A 20440-nucleotide genomic window follows, 5' to 3' on the forward strand; every position below is an offset into this window, starting at 1 on the left:
CTTCTAAACATGCCTCACCGAGCCTGCCTCCCTGCCTCCCTGCAACGGCCTCCCTGCAGCCCCCAGTGGCCCTGGCACTCGCCCCCGGGGAGCCAGCACTCAGCAGTGGATCTGGGCAGCTGGGAACAGCGGAGGGCACCAGGAGGTCGGGAGGTGAGCTGGCTGCGGAGTCCTGGGTCCGAGTCCTGCCAGTGTCCTTTCCCGGGAACACGTACAACTCTGGACATGTGACACCCCTTCAGTCTGGTGTCATCTGTAAGGTGGGGACAGTGGTAACGCTGCCTGTGTCAACTGAGAGTCAGCGTGGTAACAAACGTGAGGGAAATTTTCACACGCTCAGGAGTGCTGAAGCCCAGGCAGACTCACGTGGTATCAACGGCAAGGCCGCTGGGACTGCAGCCGCTGTTGGGCTGGACACGACTGGAGGGACCTGCCAGCTCCTGACACGTCTGTTGGGAGGAGGGCAGAAGCACCTCGCAGGGTTGCAGCAGTTACGTCTGAAGCTCTCACAACAGCGCCTGGCTCGCGTCAGGGCTGGGTAAACGGGTGCTAATAACTTGGAATCGTCACCATCAGCTAGGGGCTCCCAAACTAACCCAAGCTGCAGAAGCCTGCCCGAAATCGACCTCACTGTTCACCGGCTCATTTCATTCCAGGGCCGGGCACTGGACACCTGGAGGACGACGACACCGTTTTGACCTGGAGGAGCCAGCACTGCCACTCAGCACCGCCAGTGACCACTGGACTTGCTCTCCCGCAGCAAAGGCCGCCTCCTTCGCTGGCTGCCCCTGAGGACACAGGACAGCCAGAGTCACGGCCGGCAGCCGGCACAAAGGAGCAGAAGCAGCAGGCGAGGGAGAGCACTGGGAGCGAGTGGACGCGGCAGCGAGGCCAGGCCAGGGAGGCGGGCAGGGCCAGGTCCTGGCCACACAGAGGGTGGTCCACACCAACCAGGTCGGCCTCAGAGTGGACGGCTAGGCACGTGCTGGAGGGAGAGGCAGGCTAGCCGGGGTCACTGCCGCCTCTGACGCAGAAACACCCAGACTCTGACTCGGAAAGTGCCACTTGAGGAGGAGAGCACCACCGCAGCCCGCAGGGCCACGTCTGCCCCCTGACCTCCCACTGCCCTTCAGCGGCAGTCACTGGGGCCCGGCCGCTCTGCCAGCTCTGGCATCAGGGCCGGGGGATGTGGCACTCCGTCCCCTGCCCAGCACCCGGGGCCCCGATGGCCCTGCTCCTCATGCTGGGCTCCTGCGATGGGGAACAGAGTCAGGCACCAGACTGTGGGGTGCAGAAGCCCGCCTGTAGCCCTAGCAGTCACCTCCTCCCATGAGCCACTAAGGACAAAGTTCTCCTGCTGTGTCGGGGGGTCTTCCAGCCTGACACTTGGTCCCGTGGCAGGACAGATCCAGGATGTGAAATGAGTCACTATCAGTCACAGAACCAGGAGGTTCTTTTAATAATTTACCGGAAGGCAGCTGGCCACGCTGGCTGACTGTGATAAGGCCAGATTAGCAGGCAGAAGGCACATACAGATGATGACTGCCAGCAGTGAACAATGGAGGCTCACACAGCTCCCTCCCGATGATTTACCGGCCCTGGACGCCGGCGTTAACAAGGGAGCATCAGCAGGCCCACTTCAGTTTGACGGCCCCTCGTAGAGTTCCCAAACGACTCTCGCTGGCATCCGTGATCCACGCACGGGCCCATCAGAGCCAAAGCGAGCGCTGCTGCTGCCTTCTGACGAAACCCGAGGCTGGGAGAGGACGAGCGGAAGACCAGGAGGGCTGCCTGCTCTGGGGTGAGACGGGTCAGGAGAGAACCTGGCTCCTCCTGCACTGGGACGATGGGACCTGCCATGCTGGACCGCTGCATGGTTGCAGAGTTCCTCTGTACAGCGCTTGTCATTGGGCCGGCACAGAGTAGGCTCAACACGTGTAACTGCTGTCATGCTGCCAGCTGAGAGCTGGAACACAGACAGAAGAGCCCAGGACGCGGCTGCCAGGCCCTGCCTTTCCACGCGCCCCTGGTCTGGCCGTGGCCTTTCCAGGCAGACCCTCTGCGGGGCACCCCGACAGGGAGGCACAGAGCAGAAGCTAGCAGGCACCGTTAGGGAACATAGGACACAGGGAAGGCGAGCATGTAACTACATGGGCTCGTGAGGGCTGGGACTCCTCTCTTCTCTGTTGTTGGCATCTGAGCTAACATCTGTTGCCAATCTTCTTTTTTGTCGTCGTCTTCTTCTCCCCAAAGCCCCACACAACATAGCTGCATATTCTAGTCGTGGGTCCTCTGGTTGTGGCATGTGGGACGCCACCTCAGCATGGCCTGATGAGCGGTGCCACGTCCGCGCCCAGGATCCGAACCAGAGAAACCCTGGGCCGCCGAAGCAGAATGCACAAACCCAAGCACTCGGCCACGGGGCCGTCCCCTGTAACTCCTCTTAAACCAGGAAGAAAATCTTCAATTCTCACTCCCTGGAGCAGATAAAATATTAGAGGAATTTTTATAGTCATAATCAAAATACTCATTTCTCCAGCCACCGCTGGCCACATCTAATTAGCATGAGGTATGTTAATGATACAACCATGGCCCAGGACATCTTTCTTTGTGATATTAATTGCATTTAAAGAAAAAAGCATGAATTGCGCTCATGGTTACTAATTAGCATGGGTTTGCTAATTAACAAAAGAAAGTCAAACTGTCTTTGTCCCGTCATCTGCAACTACCTAAAGATGTTTAAATTATTCTTTTTTCCTCTCTCTCTCCTTTCCTAAATAGAGAACTGACTTTGGGCCAGAAAACAGGAGGTGAGGGAGCTGTAGGCTGGGAGAGATGGGCCAGTGACCAGGCCCCATCCCCAACCTTCTTGGACAGAGGGGTGGAAACAGTCAGTGGCCCCTTAGATGCAGACTTCTTACAATCCAGGCCCAGAGGAAAAGGCCACCCAGAGCCCCTGCTTTCCTAGGACCAGAGACCCCCCGGCAGCACTGGTCACCAAGGCACCAGGGCTGACCCCGGCCCCAGCCTCACTGTCTCCTTCTTCAGTCTCTTACTCCCCAACCCAGCGGTTCACAGCAGGGCAGGAACCTCCTCCCAACCAGACTGTACGCATTTCAGGGTTAATCCCACGCCCTAAGGATTTGAACACACATCTGGACGCCCACCCCTTGCACTGCCCCACCTGGACTTTACCTCCTTGGGGCCGCAGAAGACACCCCCGGACCCAGGGAAGATTTGGAGGGAGAACAGAGGCTCACAGGCTCCCCGAGTAAGCACAGCCTGCCTGCATTCCTGGCCCCCAGGCACTGCCATTTCTCATTTTCCCTTTAAGTGGGAAGGAGAAGAGAGAAGTGAAATAAACAACGTGAAATAAGCTCAAGATTAGACAATCAAAAGCAGAGATTAAAGACCTGACTGAGGAGACAGCTGCAGCCCAGATCCAAAAACAAGCTTGAAGGAAGCATCACAAGCAGCCCCCGGTGTCCCCGGGCGCGGGCGGCCCATCCACGTGCACCAGAGCCCCCGGTGACTTGGGGCGCGGGCAGGAATCAACTCAGGGAATAGCCAGGCCCCTGCACTGCTGGCCCTCTCCACAGGGCCAGGGCCACAGGACAAGGCAATTTCACCCAAAGCTCCCCGGGAAGCCACGTCCCAGACTCCCCAGCGGCCAAAGGAGGGGCTCCTGCGCCTGGGCTAGGGTGCCAGGTCTCCAGGCAGCTCCCTGCTGGCTGACATCAGAATCTCTCGGGCGGGGGGTGGGCAGTAAACTAACACCCCTACCCGGCCGGCCCTCCACAAATCCTAATCTAATTGGTCTAGAGGGGGGACCAGGCGTCAGTATCCTAACAGACGCCTGGAAGCTTTATACAGGGAATGAAAACCATATGGGCCAAAAATAAGAAAAAACACAGACCAGAGAGCAGACCCCCCTCAGGCCCCATGCCCCTCTGGCACCCTGTGAGGAAATGCAGGGGAAGGGCTGGGGTTGGCAGAGGCGTCCTCCTTTCTGGGAAAGTAGACGCTGGGGGCGATGAGCTCGCTTGGCCTCGCTGCTGCGGGCTTGGCACGTGCTCGGCACGGCTTCCTCTGACTGCTCCTGCCTGTGTGCAGCAGGAACAGAGCCCTCGGGCACGCTGTGATTCAGGTCACACCGAGGAGGCGATGCACGTTGACACAGAACACGGGGGTCTCCCCAGGGCTCCTTCACATGGATGCATCCGCCTTCAAAGAACCCTGCCCACTGCGGGCTTCCCCCCAGTCAGCAAGGAACAGGCCCCCTGTTGGAAGGGCCTGGACACACCAGTGGCTGAGGAGGAAGCCCTGACCCCTGTGGTCTGGACCCAGGCAGGCGGAGCTGTCCTACTTGGGCCTGTGCCCTGCCTGCCAAGGCTGCTGCCACTGCAAACAGCCAGGGTGCTCATGCTGAGTCCCTGCACACTCCGCACGGATGTCCCGGTCAGAGCTCCTCCCTACCCCAGGCCCGAAGGAGCAGGCATGCCTGTCAGGCCCACTCCTCTCCCCCATGTGGGGCTGACCCCCAGCCGGCATTCGGACCCCACCCGGTGAGGGCAGAGGGCATTGAGGGAGCCCTGGGCCTCCTGGTGAGTAGCAGGTCTGAGGTGCCCCCAGACCAGTGGCAGTGGAGCTCACTGCGGAGAACTCAGACAACCCACAGGCCTCCTACAGCCTACAGAGCAGCAAGCTGACGCCCAAGTCTGAAAACACGCACGGAAACAGGGTCATGCCTCACCCCACTTAGAGCAAAGCATCGCGGCCTCACCGCCCGCCCTCCCTCATCCTCACCTGGCAAGCCCCGGCCCTGGGAAGGCCCAGTCAACTGCTGTCCGGCCACTGGGAGCATCTGAGTGCTGAAGACAAAACCTACCCACCAGCCTTGCCTGAGACTCCCAGCCAGAAACCTCAAAGGGCCCACTAACCACGCCAGGTACGTGCACCTCCTCTGCTCACAGGTCTCCCCCACTCCCCAGGATGAGAGGCACGCCCTCCCCTCTCAGCACCCAGCCCGCCTGCCTCCTCGGCCTGGAGCCCCTCCATCCTGCTCCCCCCAGCACCATCACTCTGCCTGCTCGGCTGGACTGTGGCCCAGTGAAGGCCCACCCTTACCCACACCACTGGGCAGCTGCAGGCCACTCTCTGGGCCCTTCAGAGCACACACCTCAGTGCATCCGAGTGCACGTGCTAAGGACAGCTGTGGGTCCAGTCACGCTTTCCCTGCCCCCCAGGAAGCAGCTCTCATTAGCAGCATAGATGAGATCCTGTCACCAGGCACACGGGCCACTCTGCTCCTCTCACAGCTCTGTTACGGCACGTGACCCAGCCGGTCCCTCACTGGACACTTCCTTCTCCGGCTCTGTGGGTGCAGCTGTCCTCCCCAGGTCCCTGACTCCTGGCTGCCCCTCTCAGGCCAGCTGTCCAGATGTTGGAGCAGCCTGACAGGGCTCCGACCTCAGGCTCTACCTTCTGCTACCTGCGCTCCCTCCAAGGACACGAGGACACCCAGATGCTTCACTGGCCTTGACTCAGGGCTCCAGATCCTAGACCCAGGCACCCAATGTCCAACAGCGTCTCAGACCTCCATGTCTCCCTTCAAACCTGCGCCCCCCAATCTTCCCATCCCACCCATGAACCCCCCACCCTCCCACTACCCAGGCCAGAAGCCCAGCCATGCCTGAACCCCGCCCTCGCGCTCTACCTAATCTTTGTCTCCCATCAGCACGGCTGAGTCTGACCCTCCTCACCAGGGCACCCTGCCACCCTAGCTCATCTCCCATCCAACAGGGGCTCTGAGCACAGCCAACCCTGGGCCCCCAGGTGCTGGTGACTGGGCCTTGTCCCTGGTTCCGTTCCTCATCCCCATCCCCCTTTGTCCCCTGCCTTATGAGTGGGCCAATTTCAGATCCATCCAGTCCCTCCCTACAGTAAGGACCAACAGTGGTGACAGCAAGGACCACAACCATGATGACCACCTTGGGCTGTGGGGACAGCTGCACAAAGGAAAAACAAATTCAAGGACATGTCCTTTCACCTTGGAGGTCATTCCTGTTTTGCAGGCGAAGGCCGGATGACCTGCTCAAGGTCAGAGGGCTGACAAGCGATGACACCAAAATAGGAACTCCGATCCTGGATGCAAGTCCTAGAGCTGTCCCAACACTGACAGCAGCCTCGCCTGTATCCCCAAACCAGCTGGCACATGGCCTGGAGCAGAGCAACCCCAAGACATGCAGACATTCCCTGTGGCCTTCCTGTGTCCCTGGGGGCTTCGTCCTCACAGAGACCAGACCAAGGGCCAGAGAAGGGTGGCGGGGTGCACAGCTTACACAGAACAAAGAGGCTGCAAAAGCAAAGCCTGTTTGTCCCCCAGAAAGGTGGTGAGGGAGCCTCTTACTACTGGAGCCCCCGGGCCAGGCCCTGGGGCCTCACCTGCACACGCCCACGCCAAGGCTCTGCAGGCAGCAGCGGGGGAGGGCAGGGCTGCTGTGGCGTGAGCAGAAAGCACGTCAAAAGTCAACCCACACAAACAACAGAGAAATAAACCTGTTGAGCAGCGATCAACACTGCAGGCTGGAGAATCCTGCAACTCAGGCTGGACACACTGTGAGGCGGAGCCCCAGCTGAGGGTGGGTGACAATCTAATAACACCACAGGGACCATGGGGCAAGACAGGGATCCGCGTGCCATGTGGCTCTCCGTTGCTCATGTGGGTTTCACATCTGCTTTATCATCAGATAGGTCATGACCTTGGGCAGTAAGCCATCACCGTCCCCACCTTATGGCTTGGCAGCAGCAGCCCTGCTCAGTCTGTCGCCGGGGAGCCAGCACGCAGCTTCCAAACCCCACGTCCTCTCCATTCCCAGCTGCGTTTCTGATGCCCAGAGGATCACAGCTATCAGGAACCCACACGCTTGCACCTGCAGGATCAGCCCCAATGGGGACAGGAACTTCTGCCTGGGGCCCAGGATCTAAGCCACCCCAAACTCCAGGCTTCCCTTTGGCCACAAAGGCCCCCAACAAGGCACATGGCTCAGGGACTTACCATGTCTGCTCTTTGTTTCTGGCCTCCCAGCTCCTCCAGTGCCTGTGACAGCTGAGCCTTCAAAACAAGACAGAAAGTGGGGTCAGTGGGCCTTCTCCTCCCAGGCAAAGGGACCACACCTCCCCCACGGGGTCTGCTGCCCCCACGGTCTGCTGGGCAGGGGGACCCTGGGAGCTGGAGAGCAGGAGCTGGCACGGTCAGGGCCCAGTTGACTGCCACCTGGGGAGGGCCCCGTGTTCCCATTGTGGAGAGGGGAACTGAGGGGCAGCTGGAAAACATAAGAGGATGCCAAGTCCACCTTGAAACCTGCTGCATGAAAGCGACATGGAGTTATGGGCAGGCAGAGAGATACGGGCAGGAAAACAATTCGCCTCTGCTTGGCAGGCTCACATCTGGAAGAAGGAATTAAGGTGACTTTCCTGACGGGGTCAACATCCAGGAAAACCCCAGAAGCCCCTCAAACACGGCCCACCCAACAGGACTCTGGAATCCAGGCAGAGCAGTCCCCACACCAGGGTGCCGGGCCCAATCAGGCCGACGATGGTGCCAGCCTGGTCACAGCTGTGGCCAGAGTCATCAAGCTCAGCTCCAGCCCATCACAGGGTGCTCACTCTCCCACAGGGACCGGGGAGAGCCCAGGGGCTGCCGCACTATGGCTTGGGCAAGTCCGGCTGGCATCTTCTATCTCTACAGAAGCCACCCTGGAAGAGGCAGCAGACCAACTCCAGAGCAGGAACACCAGGACCTAAAGCTCAGGGTCAACTGGGCCAAGGCCTCGGTCACTCACATGTGCCCCTGCCCCCAGCCTCGAGGCCCACAAGGGGGGCTTGTGTGGCTTGCTTCAGGTCGACGATTTATCCTTGTGGGTCCTCAGCATCATTAGGCAAAGACATGCTCACAAAATGAGAAAACTGGTCACCCATTTTTTTCCAGAAGACAGTGAAAATGAATGTATCAAGTGAGTTTCAGGGACACTATTTTCAACACTGCTTGGCGAGGGCCTCCAGCAACCTCTGTGCAGAAGCACTGTGCACTCAGTACCCAGGCAGCGATCCACGGGGTCTGTGCGCCACCACAAGGAAAGGACCGACTCTGAGAGGGACTGCTCTTGCACAGAGAAGGAGAGCTGGGACCAACCCAGCAGGTCAGACTGGAAACCCTGTCCGTTCCCTGGAGCGGCAGGATGGCAGACAAGCAGACATTACACTGAAGGCCGCTTCTCTCAGGGCCCCGCTGTAAGGTCTCGAGCACCCAGCCCTGAACGCACAGAGGAAGGGAGACTTGCACACGCTGCCGAGTAAAGCCAGCATGCTACCCGAGGGCAGGGGCGCTCCGTGGTCCTGTCCATCTACAGTCTGGCTTCACCCCAAACAGCCAGGGGTGTGTGCTTCCTCCATGCAAACATTTTCTATGAGGCCAGGATGCTCTTTGCAAGCTCATCGTGACTCTGCAAGCCGCCTGAGCCCATTCCCAGGGAAGCCACGCCAAGCCAGGGAGAGGAGGATTGTCATTGCAATGGCTGAGACTTCTGAGGAAAATCTCCAAGACCAGCCAAGCTCCAACTGCCCCGAGGACCGAGTGCTGAGCCTGACGCCCGGGCCTGTGCGCCAGCGAGCCTCATTCTCTGTCCATCTGCCTTGGCCTCCCCTCAGGCCGAGTACCGAGGAACAAGCACAGAGATCGGGGGCAGGTGGGGGCAGGCGGGCAGGGCGGCCTCCCAGGCACTGTGGAGGCCACCCTTTGTGGGCAGGAACTGGCCTGTGGGTGTTCATGGCCACCGAGAGCGGATGGTGTATAAACATTTGCACAGAAAGGGCGAGATCGGCTCTCCAGAGCAGGGAGCAACCACGCCTGGGAGCGGGGCGGTGTGCGCCTTCCGGCTGACAGGTCTACAAAAGGCTGCTCGGAAGAGACGGGGCAGCCACTGTGAGTGAGAGGGCGAGGACACACCCCTCTGTTGTCCCCACGCTGGAGCAGACCTTCCGGAGCCTGGTCCCATGGACTCATCCTGGCATCGCAGGCCAGACCCCAAGGGGAGAACCCTGGGCGGCACCACCCCTTGCTGCCACAGCTCGGCCTCCACCCGCACACCCACTCCCGGGAGGTGACATTCTCACTGGCCCTAGTTCAGGAAGGAAGAAACTGAGGCCCAGAAGCTAAGCCGTACCCGACACCCACACAGCCACCCCGGGTGGGTGAAGGGGCAGGAGATGACCCAGGGCTCATGCTCCCCTGCCCACACCCCAGGCAGCACGGAGCCCCAGGGCCCCACAACTGCCGCCGCCCCCCTCGGGAGACACCCTCTCCCTGTGCCCACGGAGCACGTGCCTCCCCTCCCGACCCCGTCTCACGCCAAGGCGGTACGGGGCAGGAAGCCCAGACTTGCTCCACTGGACAGTGCCGGGGGACACAAAGAACACCCACAAAGCAGTAAGGAAAACAAACGATGTGAAGAAAAATGGACCAGAGATTGAGACAGACATCTCCCAGTGGAGGAAACACGTGTGGACAGTGACCGCATGACAAGGGAAGCAGCGTCACTGATCAGGAAAACGCACATGGAGATCCACCAGCAAACACCGCTTTGCACCCATGCAGCGGGCAGCAATGCAGGAGTCTGGCGATCAGAGCACGGGGGATCATCCACACTGGCGGTAAAGCATGCTGGGAATACTGCGGTGCCTCCCAAGCCCCACACTCGCAGCTCCTCCGACTCTGCGATCCCACTCAGCTGCGCATTCAAAGAAACTGCAAGACACGTGCATAGCCACCCCAGACAAACCGGTCCTCAAGCACTGCAACAGGGAAATCAGAGCCACCGAGACGCCCGTCAGCAGGGCAGGAAGCAACACGCTGCGGTAGATTTATGTGGACACGGGGGTTGGCAGGGAAAGGTAGTCCATGGTAGGACTGGATCTGCCTGTGGCCGCGCCCAGGACAGCTCCATGCTCACGCACCTCCGCACTCAGACCCTGTGAATGAGTGAGGAAGTGATGTCGCAGACATCCAGCAGTGACCCCTGGGAGCCAGTCCAGGCCCGCAGGGAGAGTAGGCGAGGCCCCAGAGGGCTCAGTGTTAGGCTGGGCTCCGGGCGGTTAGGCCAGGACGCCGCCGCCAACATCTGCAGGACACTTCATCTCGGCTTCTGTGAAGACATGACTGAACGCTGGGCTGCAGAGACGGTGGATTGGCCACCGGCCGGGAAACTTAAAGCAGAGACTGATTACCAGCAGATGCTGATTCCATAAGCTCGTCCCTGTGCCTCACCCACTCCGTCCAACATTCCCAGCAATGACTTGAAAGAAATGCAGAAAGTGTGCTTCTCAAATCCTCGCACGACGGGGCTTGCAAATATTGCAAATACAATGAGATCAGTAAGATTTAGAGAGATCCCAAGAAGCCAGAATAATTGGCAGAAACCTGACTCGGAGAAAAGTCAACACTGCAATTGGAATCGAGCCTTTGCCCGCATTTGCCCAGGGGACACCTGCCCTGGAGCAGCCCTTAGAAAAACGCAACCCGAGGAATGGGGCCCGCAAGGGTCTGCCACCACAGCCAGGGCATCAGGGGGCTCAGCTCACTCCCGCCAGTCAGCTGAAGCTGTGTAAGATTCTAGTCTCCTGGGGGACAGGCCATGTTCATCGAGGCAGACACTGACCAACTAAAGTACTTCCAAAGAGGTGACTGGGACAGCAGAGGGCATCACGCTGAGCCGTTTAGCCGTGAAGGAAGAGAACTTCCAGAGACGCAGGAGCTACCTTTAACCAAGGACAGAAGTCATGACCACAAGGTAACGAGTGACCGCTGGGGCTGACGATGCTCTGTCTCCATCTGGGCAGTGGCTGCAGAGCCGTGTTCCCTGGGTGAGAACTCCTCAAGCTTGCACACTTAGGAGGTGTGCTTGTGTGTGTGTGTGTACGTTACACTTCCAAGAAAAGGCAGACCTCACATACACTCCAGCACCCTGGAGGACCAACCAGGGAGAAAGAGAGGGACAGCTCTGCTACACAAAAGGAAGAAGTTTCTAAGAGCAGGAAGCTCCCCATCAACGAAAATGATGACATGACCTGTCGCATCGTCTCCATCAGAGGGTTGAATGGGCTTCCAATGGGCTTCCGTCCCCCAGTGGGCTTCCGTGTCTAAGACCCTGCGAGTGCAGAAGGCTCCAGGCTGGGGACGCATCAAGAGGCCCCTGACAAGCCCAGCAGGCAGAGAGGTTGGGATTCCAGGCGAGGGGGACACATGACCAGGGGATGAGGTGAGACAGGGCAGGCAGCGGCAGAGAGCCTCTGGGCTGGGTTTGCAGATGTTCCTAAGGGCAAATGCATGGGCGTGGGAGGAGCGGCTGGGAAGGACGGGAAGCAGGAGCTCCTGAGAACAGGAGGACGCTGGGCTCCACGTGAGAGGTGCGGCCGCTGGTGCATTGACCGCCCCGAGGGGCTGTGCAGGAAGTCTCCCAAGAGCAGAAAGCCTGCCTTTAAACCGTGGGGGGAGTGGACAGAGCGGGCCACGGCAGGGTCCGGGCACGCCCTGTGGATGGGGGTACTGACCGCCTGGCCTGACCTCCCGCCTGTGAGGCAAATCCACAGATCGAGAGCCTAGAAGCTTCCAGCAGAAGGCCTGCACAGAGCAGACATCCTGAAAATCCCTCCCTCGCCTCTGTCATTCACTGAAAATGTCCTGGGGATAGAAAGACAAAGGGCACAGCAACACATGCACAGCCTACAGCCAGGAGAGGCGAGCCAGCGCAGGAGCAGGGGCCACAAGGGTCCAGGGAGAGCTCCCGCGGCTTCCAGGGGCAGCGTGGCTCCCAGAGGGGGCGTGGAGAGGCCTCTCGAGGGGATGAATTCTGCTTCTGGACAAGATGGAGCAGTGGGCACCAGATTCACCCTCCTGCCTCAGTCAACCAGCAAACCAGACACAACGCACGAGACGATGGTTTTCTGGCATCAGAGAACAGCACAGCACTCTGGCCCTGGGAGGAGGAGACACGCAGGCCACCACCGACCAGCTCACTGCCCACCACGCAGCGCCTCGGGACACAGGCAGGGAGGGGCCAGGCAGAAGTCCCCGGATGCTGCAGGCAGACTTCCCAGAAGGAGGATGAGGGGCAGGCCCGGACAGACGCCTCACCAGGGAAGGCGCGCAGACGGCCAGACAGCACAGGAGAAGCTCCAGCAGTTCTCGGTCGTCGGGGAGATCAGACCGACGGTGCCCAGAGTGGGAAGGACGCGGGCGCTGGAGCCCTGGCACGTGCCGCAGGGAGACTTCTCGACGGTGGGACACCAGACAGCGCAGCCGCTTGGGCAGGCAGGTTGGCAGTTTCTGGTAAGAGTTAAGCGCACGTTTTCCCCAGGACCCAACAAGCCCTCTCCTGGTACACACCCCAGAGACACACAAACGTGTCTGCACGAGGACTTGTGCTGGGAGATGCGCTGCAGCTTTATCCACACCGGGCAGGAACCGAAAAGACCCTGACGCCCACCACTTGATGGACGGAGACCCAAATTTGAATACAGCCGTACAAAATGCAATCCTACTTAGCAATAAAAAGAAATGAACTGTTGATGCAACAAGTGGGTGAATCTCAAAAGCCCTGGGCACAGCAAAGCGGCAGACACACGGCCGTAGGACGCCATCGACACGAGGCCTGGAAAGGCTACGCTGTGGCGGCAGGAAACAGACAGGGTCCCCGGGGCCTGGCAGGGGGGCTGCTGCAAGGGGTGCAGAGCAGCTCCGGGGCTGAAACTGCTCCATACCAGGGCTTGGCGGCGGTTACACAACTACACACGTTTGTCAAAATCCATCAAACTGTACTGAATTTTACTGCATATAAACTATATTTCAACAAAGTTGACTGTAAAAACTTAAAATTCCCAAAATAAGAAAGAATAATGTACTGAGGATTGATTCTACTCCCTTTCCTGTGCTCCTGAGTTAGTTAACCTGCCACCGGGAACAGTGGGGAGGCTTCTAGAAGGTGGGAACATGAGGGCTGACCCCAGCAGGTGCTCAAGGCCCTTCTCCCACAGAGTACCACCCTCAGTCAGTGCAGCCCACCCCTCACAAAGAGGGATCACACGGCCGGGGGCTCTGCCGCCCACCCCCCTGAGGAGAGGGATCACACGGCCGGGGGCTCTGCCGCCCACCCCTCAGGAGAGGGATCACACGGCCGGGGGCTCTGCCGCCCACCCCCCTCAGGAGAAGGATCACACGGCCGGGGGCTCTGCCACCCACCCCCCTGAGGAGAGGGGGCACACGGCTGGGGGCTCTGCCGCCCACCCCTCAGGAGAGGGATCACACGGCCGGGGGCTCTGCCGCCCACCCCCCTCAGGAGAAGGATCACACGGCCGGGGGCTCTGCCACCCACCCCCCTGAGGAGAGGGGGCACACGGCCGGGGGCTCTGCCATACAGTCACACTTGGCCGACAACGACTGCTGTCAGCTCTGAATTGGTTTCTTTAAAAATTTTATTTTGAAGTCACTTTGAAGTTTCAGATGTAGTGAAAGCGGCCGGCAGGTCGAGGCAGAACGGGCAGGGAGGGGTCAGGTTATCACCGGGTCTCGGGCCCACAGGGCTCCTGGCAAGTCTGCGCCAGTACAAGGAAGCTCAGTGGGCTTCTGACTCGGAAGCTGACCCCGACCCAGACCCCCCTGGGAACCAGAAGTCGGACACGTGGACGGCTGCAGTGGACAGGGAAAATGCAAAGCACAGCCCTGAGCAAGGTGGGAGGACATGAGGACCCTGCGGCAGGCGGAGAGGCCAGAGGGCCCTGGGACCCAGACCCCAAGCAGAGAAAGAGCCGGCCCCGCCTCTGCCAGTGAGGACCAGAGGCTGCACGTTGGCCCTGGGGCTCTGTCCTCCACAGGTCTGCGTCCCGCCCCACATCCTACCAGCAGCACAGCCCCAACCCATCACTCTCGGCACTGGACACTCAGTGGCCCCACAGACCCTCCTCCAGACCCCAGCACCCCTCCAAATTGCCACAGTGCCTGGTTGAGACCACTGACAAGTCTCTGGGCTCCATCCCCTCTGCACCTGCCCCCGGGCCTGGGCTCACACAGGATGCTGGGACAGTCCCAGCCCCAGGAGGCCAGGCCCCCCACACAGCACAGTGTGGACGCTGCCTGGAGAGCCCCAGACCCCACTGGAAGCCCTTCCCGGTGCTGCATCAGCCCCAGGCACCCTGCTCCCTGCCACACACGGCTCAGTGGGGTCGGCCCGTCCCGGTCCTCTGCCTCTACAACTGTGACTGCATGCAGTCGGGGTCCCTCCTCCGGCATGAGGTCCATGCCCTCGATCTCTGCTCCTGGGGTACCTGTACTCTGGCTGGGGGGCACGGCGGGCTCACATCCAACGCAGGGCAAAACGAGACCACACACGTGCTCACACACACATACACATGCTCCCAGAGCACACACTCCACACACACACAGAGTATTATTAAGTTGGGAAAATGACATCAATGCCTCAAATGCTCTGGAACACCCTCACATAACCAGGCTGACCTCCCAGATGGAAGGCCTCACAACTTCAGTTTCTTCAAATACAAAATCAAGGAGTCCTCACTTTTCCGAGTTAGACATTCCCCTTGAGAATTTATGAAAGTTATATAATCTCTACCCAGAAAAACACCCATACTAGCAAAACCTGGCATTCAGGGCAAGGCAGAGGGTCGCCCGGGGTTTGCCGATCAACAACGGCCGATACGCGATGAAGCTTCCACGTGACTGATTCATCTGACCCTCGGCACCTCTCTCCACAGGGGAGGCGCTGTCACTGGCGCCCCTGACACGTGAGCAGAGCACCTCAGCCTGGGCTTCTGCTGGCAGAGCCAGGAGGACACCAGGCGGTCTGGCCTGGGGAAGCACCAGCACTCGGTTTTGAAGGAAATCCTATCAAGGGATGAGAGGTGTACCCAGCCCCAGAGGTGCAGAGGCAGCCGAGAGGACCCCAGGAGGGTCCCAGGCGGCTCCCGGGTGGGCTCTGCCGCAGGCTCAGCCTGGCAGTAATTTCATCAAAGGCCCCAGGGCCCCAGCAACTCCCCAACAGACTCAGATTTCCCGGGTTCCGCGGTGCCCACGGTACTTGTGGGGAAGAGAAGCAGAGATCAGTGGAGGGCCCAACCCGGATGCTGGGTGAGGAGGGGCCAGGCGGAGGCCAAGGCAGGCACAGCACCAGACAATCGCCCCGCTCCAGAACTGTGACCCGTGACTTCGTTCTTCGCACGTGAACCTTGCTGGAAGGCAAGACTCCTGCTCTGAGGACATTTCTAAACCCCGTCAGGCTGGAAGGTCACGGGCAGGGCCCCTGGTCCCCTACAGAGCGCTGGCTTCTCCCAGCTGCAGTGGCTGGGCTGGAGGGTCAGCGTGCCGACGCCCCCTTGGACGTGGGGCTGTCACAACACTGACAGGGAACCACACCTTCCTCCCTGGAGTGGCTGAATCTTGTCCCCAAAAGACAGGTCAAGTCCTAACGCCAGGACCTGCGAAGGGACCTTTCTTGGAAATGGGGTCCTTACAGATGAAAGGACCTTTCATCTTCATTTGATGAAGGATCTCGAAAGAGATCATCCCGGCTTTAGGGCGGGCCCAAATCCAACGGCAGCTGTCCTTGTAAGAGAAAGGAGAGGGATGCAAGACTCACAGACACAGGGAGAAGGCCGAGCGACAACAAAAGCAGAGATGAAAGTGATGCAGCCACAAGCCCAGGAATGCCCAGGACTGCTGGAGCCCCCTGAAGCTGCGAGAGAGGCCTGGAACAGACTCTCCCTCGGAGACTCAGAAGGAATCAGCCCTGCTGACACCCTGACCTCGACTTCTGGCCTCCAGGACAGCAAAAGAGTAAATTTCTGTTGTCCTAAGCCACGTGGTTTGTGGTCACGTCTCACGGCAGCCCCAGGAGGCTAACAGCCTCCACTCCTGGCCTCACAGCATCAACAGGTATGCGGGCCACATAAGGAGGGTCCAGGGTCCAGTGTCTGTGGGCGAGAAGGCACCCAGATCTGCTGGGGGAGGGAAGGCCCTCGAGGCTCCCACAGCAGCACCTGAATTATGCATCTTCCCCGTCCACTGCTGTCACGAGACTGAGGGGCAGGGCAGCAGATGCCTCCCCAAGGGCCAGTCTGAAGTCTTGTCACCATCACCCAGAGTCACTCAGACCTGACTGGCCACGTCCACGCCCAGTACGAGACATGGAGGCCCAAGGAAATCAGGGAGAGGAGAGACCAGCATTGGGCAGGGACTGTGGCCCCACGTGGGCCCTGGAATCAGCATCCTCAGCTGACGAGTGAAGGGAGATGTCCGTGCGGAAGAGCATCCTTGAGTATGTCACAGAGAAAGAAGCTCAATTGGTGACCAGGACTGAGCCGAGGCAGTTGAGCGAAACAAAATGACCTGAACCGAGTGTTGGGCATGTCTGCCCACCCCAGCCGGCGGCCCAGCCCGATGACGACGTCTCCCTGGATCTTCCAGTCCACACCTGGAGAGTGGACACTGAAGGACCCACCAGTTCTAGCACGCCAGGCTTTCTCACAGAGGACGGAGACGGGCACCACGTGCACCTCACCCGATGAAGGTGCAGAGTCTGCCGGCAGCACCGGGCAAGAGGGATTCCGAAGACCAGACCATGCCAGAGGGACAGACCCCTGCTGTGGCCAGTCACCTGCCACTCTCCAAGAGGCTGCAGCCAGGCCCTAGATCAGGGCCCCACATCTGGATCGAGCTCATGGACACCTTCCTGCTGTGCCTACAAGCGTCACTCCACCCCATGGACGCCCCCGGGCAGCTGGGGCTGGGCACCCCGGGAACCCACCCCCAGGGCCCAGCCAGGACATTGGCAGGCATCGCCTCTAGCAGAAAGCGGCTGTTCTTTAAGAGCAGCCCCTCAACGGGCTGGCGTCTGTTCCCACTCTGTCCTGCTCGGCCCCACAGAGATTCAGGAAAAGCAGCTGACGGTGCAGCTGATTTATTCCTGCTTTCTCCTTGAGGTTTTCTGCTAGAGCCAGGCTGCAGCCTAAGCAGAGAGGAGCCTCGGGCCACGTCAGCCCCACCACTGTGCCTCCTCAGCCACAGGGGGCCTCGCGCGGGGTTACGGTGTCCATGGCACTCATTCCACTGACAACGTGCAGGCTCCTGGCTCTGCCCAGGACACCGAGGCCTCGTGCAAAGCAAGACAAGGACCTGACCTCGGGTTCATGCCTCAGGAGGGAGGAGGACAGTGCGCTGGCACCCTCAGACACAGTGCACAGGTCCGGGAGCCGGGGTGCAGTGGTCACTGCTCACCTTCTGGAGGGAGATCCAGCGGGGCGCACAGACTCCGCAGTTTGGGCCTCAGGTATGGCGGTTCTCTCCAGGAAGCTGTGTTCTGCGACAGGGCAGTGGGGCTCGGTAGAGCCACCCCGGCAGGAGCACACACGTGCCCCTTTCACTCGGCCTGACCGCTGCCAGCACCGGGAGGACTCGGACGTCACATCCTCCTGGTGACCTGCTCAGCCCTCTCCAGTCTCCTCAGCTGGGAAAGGAGAGCAAGCAGGTAGGTGCTCGCCGAGCTGGCGCTCGCTCTGCACGTCAGGAGGGACCCAAGATGGTGACAGGGGTCCTGTGGAGGCGAGCCTTCCGGGGGTCTCTGGCTGACAGCGGGAGGCCAGGGAGCAGTCAGCTGGCGGGGGCCGTGGGGTGTGCCCGAGGCTCCCCTCAGCCTCTCCGCACAGCTGCTTACAGGTAGCAAGGCCTAGGGCACCTCCTGAAGGGAATGGACACTTGGAACAGCCTCAGGCTGGCACAGACCCTCCCGGTTACTGCCCATCCCCAGCGGCCAGCCAGAAGTCTGGAAGCAGGTAGAGTGTGGGGGGTGCACGTGGGGGGGACACAGGAAGAAGGGAACAGCCTGTCCCAGAGGAGGCAGCACACCCGGGAGCACATGTGAGGTGGACGAGGTATGGGGAGAGGACGCCCTGACACAGCCCGGGGTCCCCGGCCACAGTGAGTGACCTCAGAGCCACATCAGGCCTGGAGTGGTGCCCAGAAGCCCACACAGCTCCTCCTGGTGGGGGCACTGGTGCTCCAGCTGGGCCTCCAGGTAGCCGCATGCGCTCAGACATGAGCCCCAGGCCACGTACCACTTGTGACAGGGAGAGGCTGCTTGAGACCTCGGTGGCTATTTTCGTCTCAAAGTGAGAACTGCTGCAGCCGGCCCAGCACCCCGCCACCAGAGGACCCCAGGCACAGCGGAGAAGCAGGCCCTGCAGGTAGGGCACAGGCTGGGGACAGGCTGGGCAAAACTCCTCAATGGCCGGGCTGGGGAGGACCCGAGAGCATGGAGCACGGTTCCCACACGCCTTACGGGGGGGAGGCTGGAGACCAGGGAAGTCTGGGGGCCCCAAGATCACAGGTCACCCCGAGGGAATGAGATGGGAGCCCCAGGCCTCCTGCCTTTCTGCTGCACTTCACACATGGGTTAGTGACAACGTGTAAGGAAAAAGGAGGAGACGATGCCGGTCATCGGGGGCCCTTCAGGCGAGAGCATCCAGACCCACTCATGGCTTCTATCCGGCAGCAGCCCCCAAGGGGCAGAGAGGAGCCCTCCCGAAGTGCATGGCAGCCCAAAGACAGGTGTGAGCTATGCTTCTCATGGCTGCAGAGCACGGTGACACGCAAGCAGGGAGACAGCTCATGTGGCCAGGTGCTCGGCCCAGAGCCTGGGGCTCTGATGGGTGGCCCTGGCCCCAGGGCACCCGCCAGGACCCGCTGTCGCAGTCTGAGAAGCCGATACCTCTCTCAGACCTGGAGCATGGCGGCCCGTAAAGCGCTCAGAGGGCCACAGGGGTCACTCCCGCAGCGGACACCTGGACCCGGTCCTGGGCTCAGCCCAGCCCCTTGAACAGCCCAGGTGGTTCCCTGCAGGCAGGGTTCTCACAGAGCGGGCCTGGACCACGGAAGTGCAGCCCCACCCTCACAAGCTCCCCTACAGAGCTGGGGGAGGCCCCAGCAGACAGTATTCACAAGCCATTCAGACCATCACCAGACAAAGCAGGCCAATCCCAAAGTCTCCTCATCCCAGCGGTGGACCTGAAACAAGGGACGGATCCGAGGGTCAGCTCGGGGTGGAGCAGGAGCCTCCCACTATCCTCCCCACACACACTGACTCAGACAGCCACCCCGCCGAGAAGGAGGAGATCAGCAGAACTAAGAGCTGGTTTCTGTACAAGATAAACAAAATTGACAAACCTTCAGCTAGACTAAGAAAGAACGGGATAAGACTCAAGTAAATAAAATCAGAAACAAAAGAGGAGACATTACAACTGATACCACAGAAATACAAAAGATCATAAAAGACCACCATGAACAATTACATACCAACAAACTGGACAACTAGAAGAAATGAGTAAAGTCCTAGAACATACAACTGATCCAGAATGAATCACAAAGAAATAGACCATCTGAAGACTCATAACGAGTAAGGAGATTGAATCAGTAATAAAAAAACCTCCCAACAAAGAAAAGCCCTGGACCTCGCAGCTTGCCTGGCAAATCTACCAGCTAAAGAACTAAAGCCAAATCCTTCCCAAACGCCTCCAAACACCAAAGGCGGGAGGACATCCTCACTCATTTTATAAGGCCAGCATAACCCTGCCACCAAAGCCAGACAAAGATACCACAAGAAAGGAAACCACAGGCCCACATCCTGATGAACATAGATGTAAAAATCCTCAACAAAACGTGATACACCCTACTGACAGAATGAAGGATAAAAATCACATGATCATCTCAATAGATGAGGAAAAAGCATTTGACAAAATTCAACATCCCTTCTTGATAAAAATTAATTAGGTCCCAAAAGAATGTCCTTCAACATAATAAAGGCCATATAGGACAAGCCCACAGGTAACATCATACTCAACGGTGAGAGGTCGAAAGCTCAGGAACAAGACAAGGGTGCCCACTCTCACCACTCTTATTCAACATGGTACTGGAAATTCGAGCCAGAGCAATCAGGCAAGAAAAAGAAATAAAAGGCATCCTAATCGGAAAAGAAGTAAAAATCTGTTTGCAGATGACGTCATCTTATATATAGAAAATCCTAAAGATCCCACCAAAACTGTCAGAATAAGTGAATTCAGTAAAGTTACAGGATATAAAATCAACACACAAAAATAAGTTGCATTTCTATACACTAACAATGAACTATCTGAAAAAGAAATAAAACAATCCCGCTTATGATAGCATCAAAAAACAATAAAAATACTTAGGAATAAATTTAACCAAGGAGGTAAGAGATCTATATACTCAAAATTATAAGATATTGATGACAGAAAACTAAAGACACAAATAAATGGAAAGATATTCTGTGCTCATGGGCTGGAAGCAGTAATACTGTTAACA

At 59.0% G+C, this 20440-nt stretch overlaps 1 protein-coding gene across 17 annotated transcripts in view; it reads right to left on the reverse strand.

The window, feature by feature from the left end:
* MAD1L1 (mitotic arrest deficient 1 like 1) overlaps window positions 1-20440 on the reverse strand; it is a 415963-nt gene that overhangs the window by 167721 nt on the left and 227802 nt on the right. For all 17 annotated transcript variants that reach the window (XR_011524656.1, XM_070567315.1, XM_070567316.1 and 14 more), the window contains one exon: window positions 7058-7114. Coding sequence is in view for 16 of the 17 variants with exons in the window: in XM_070567315.1 (XP_070423416.1) it covers window positions 7058-7114 (57 nt within the window). In the remaining variant the exon portion in view is untranslated. The remainder of the gene's footprint in view (window positions 1-7057; window positions 7115-20440) is intronic.

This window comes from Equus przewalskii, chromosome 12, assembly GCF_037783145.1.
Source record: "Equus przewalskii isolate Varuska chromosome 12, EquPr2, whole genome shotgun sequence".
Lineage (NCBI taxonomy): Eukaryota > Metazoa > Chordata > Mammalia > Perissodactyla > Equidae > Equus > Equus przewalskii.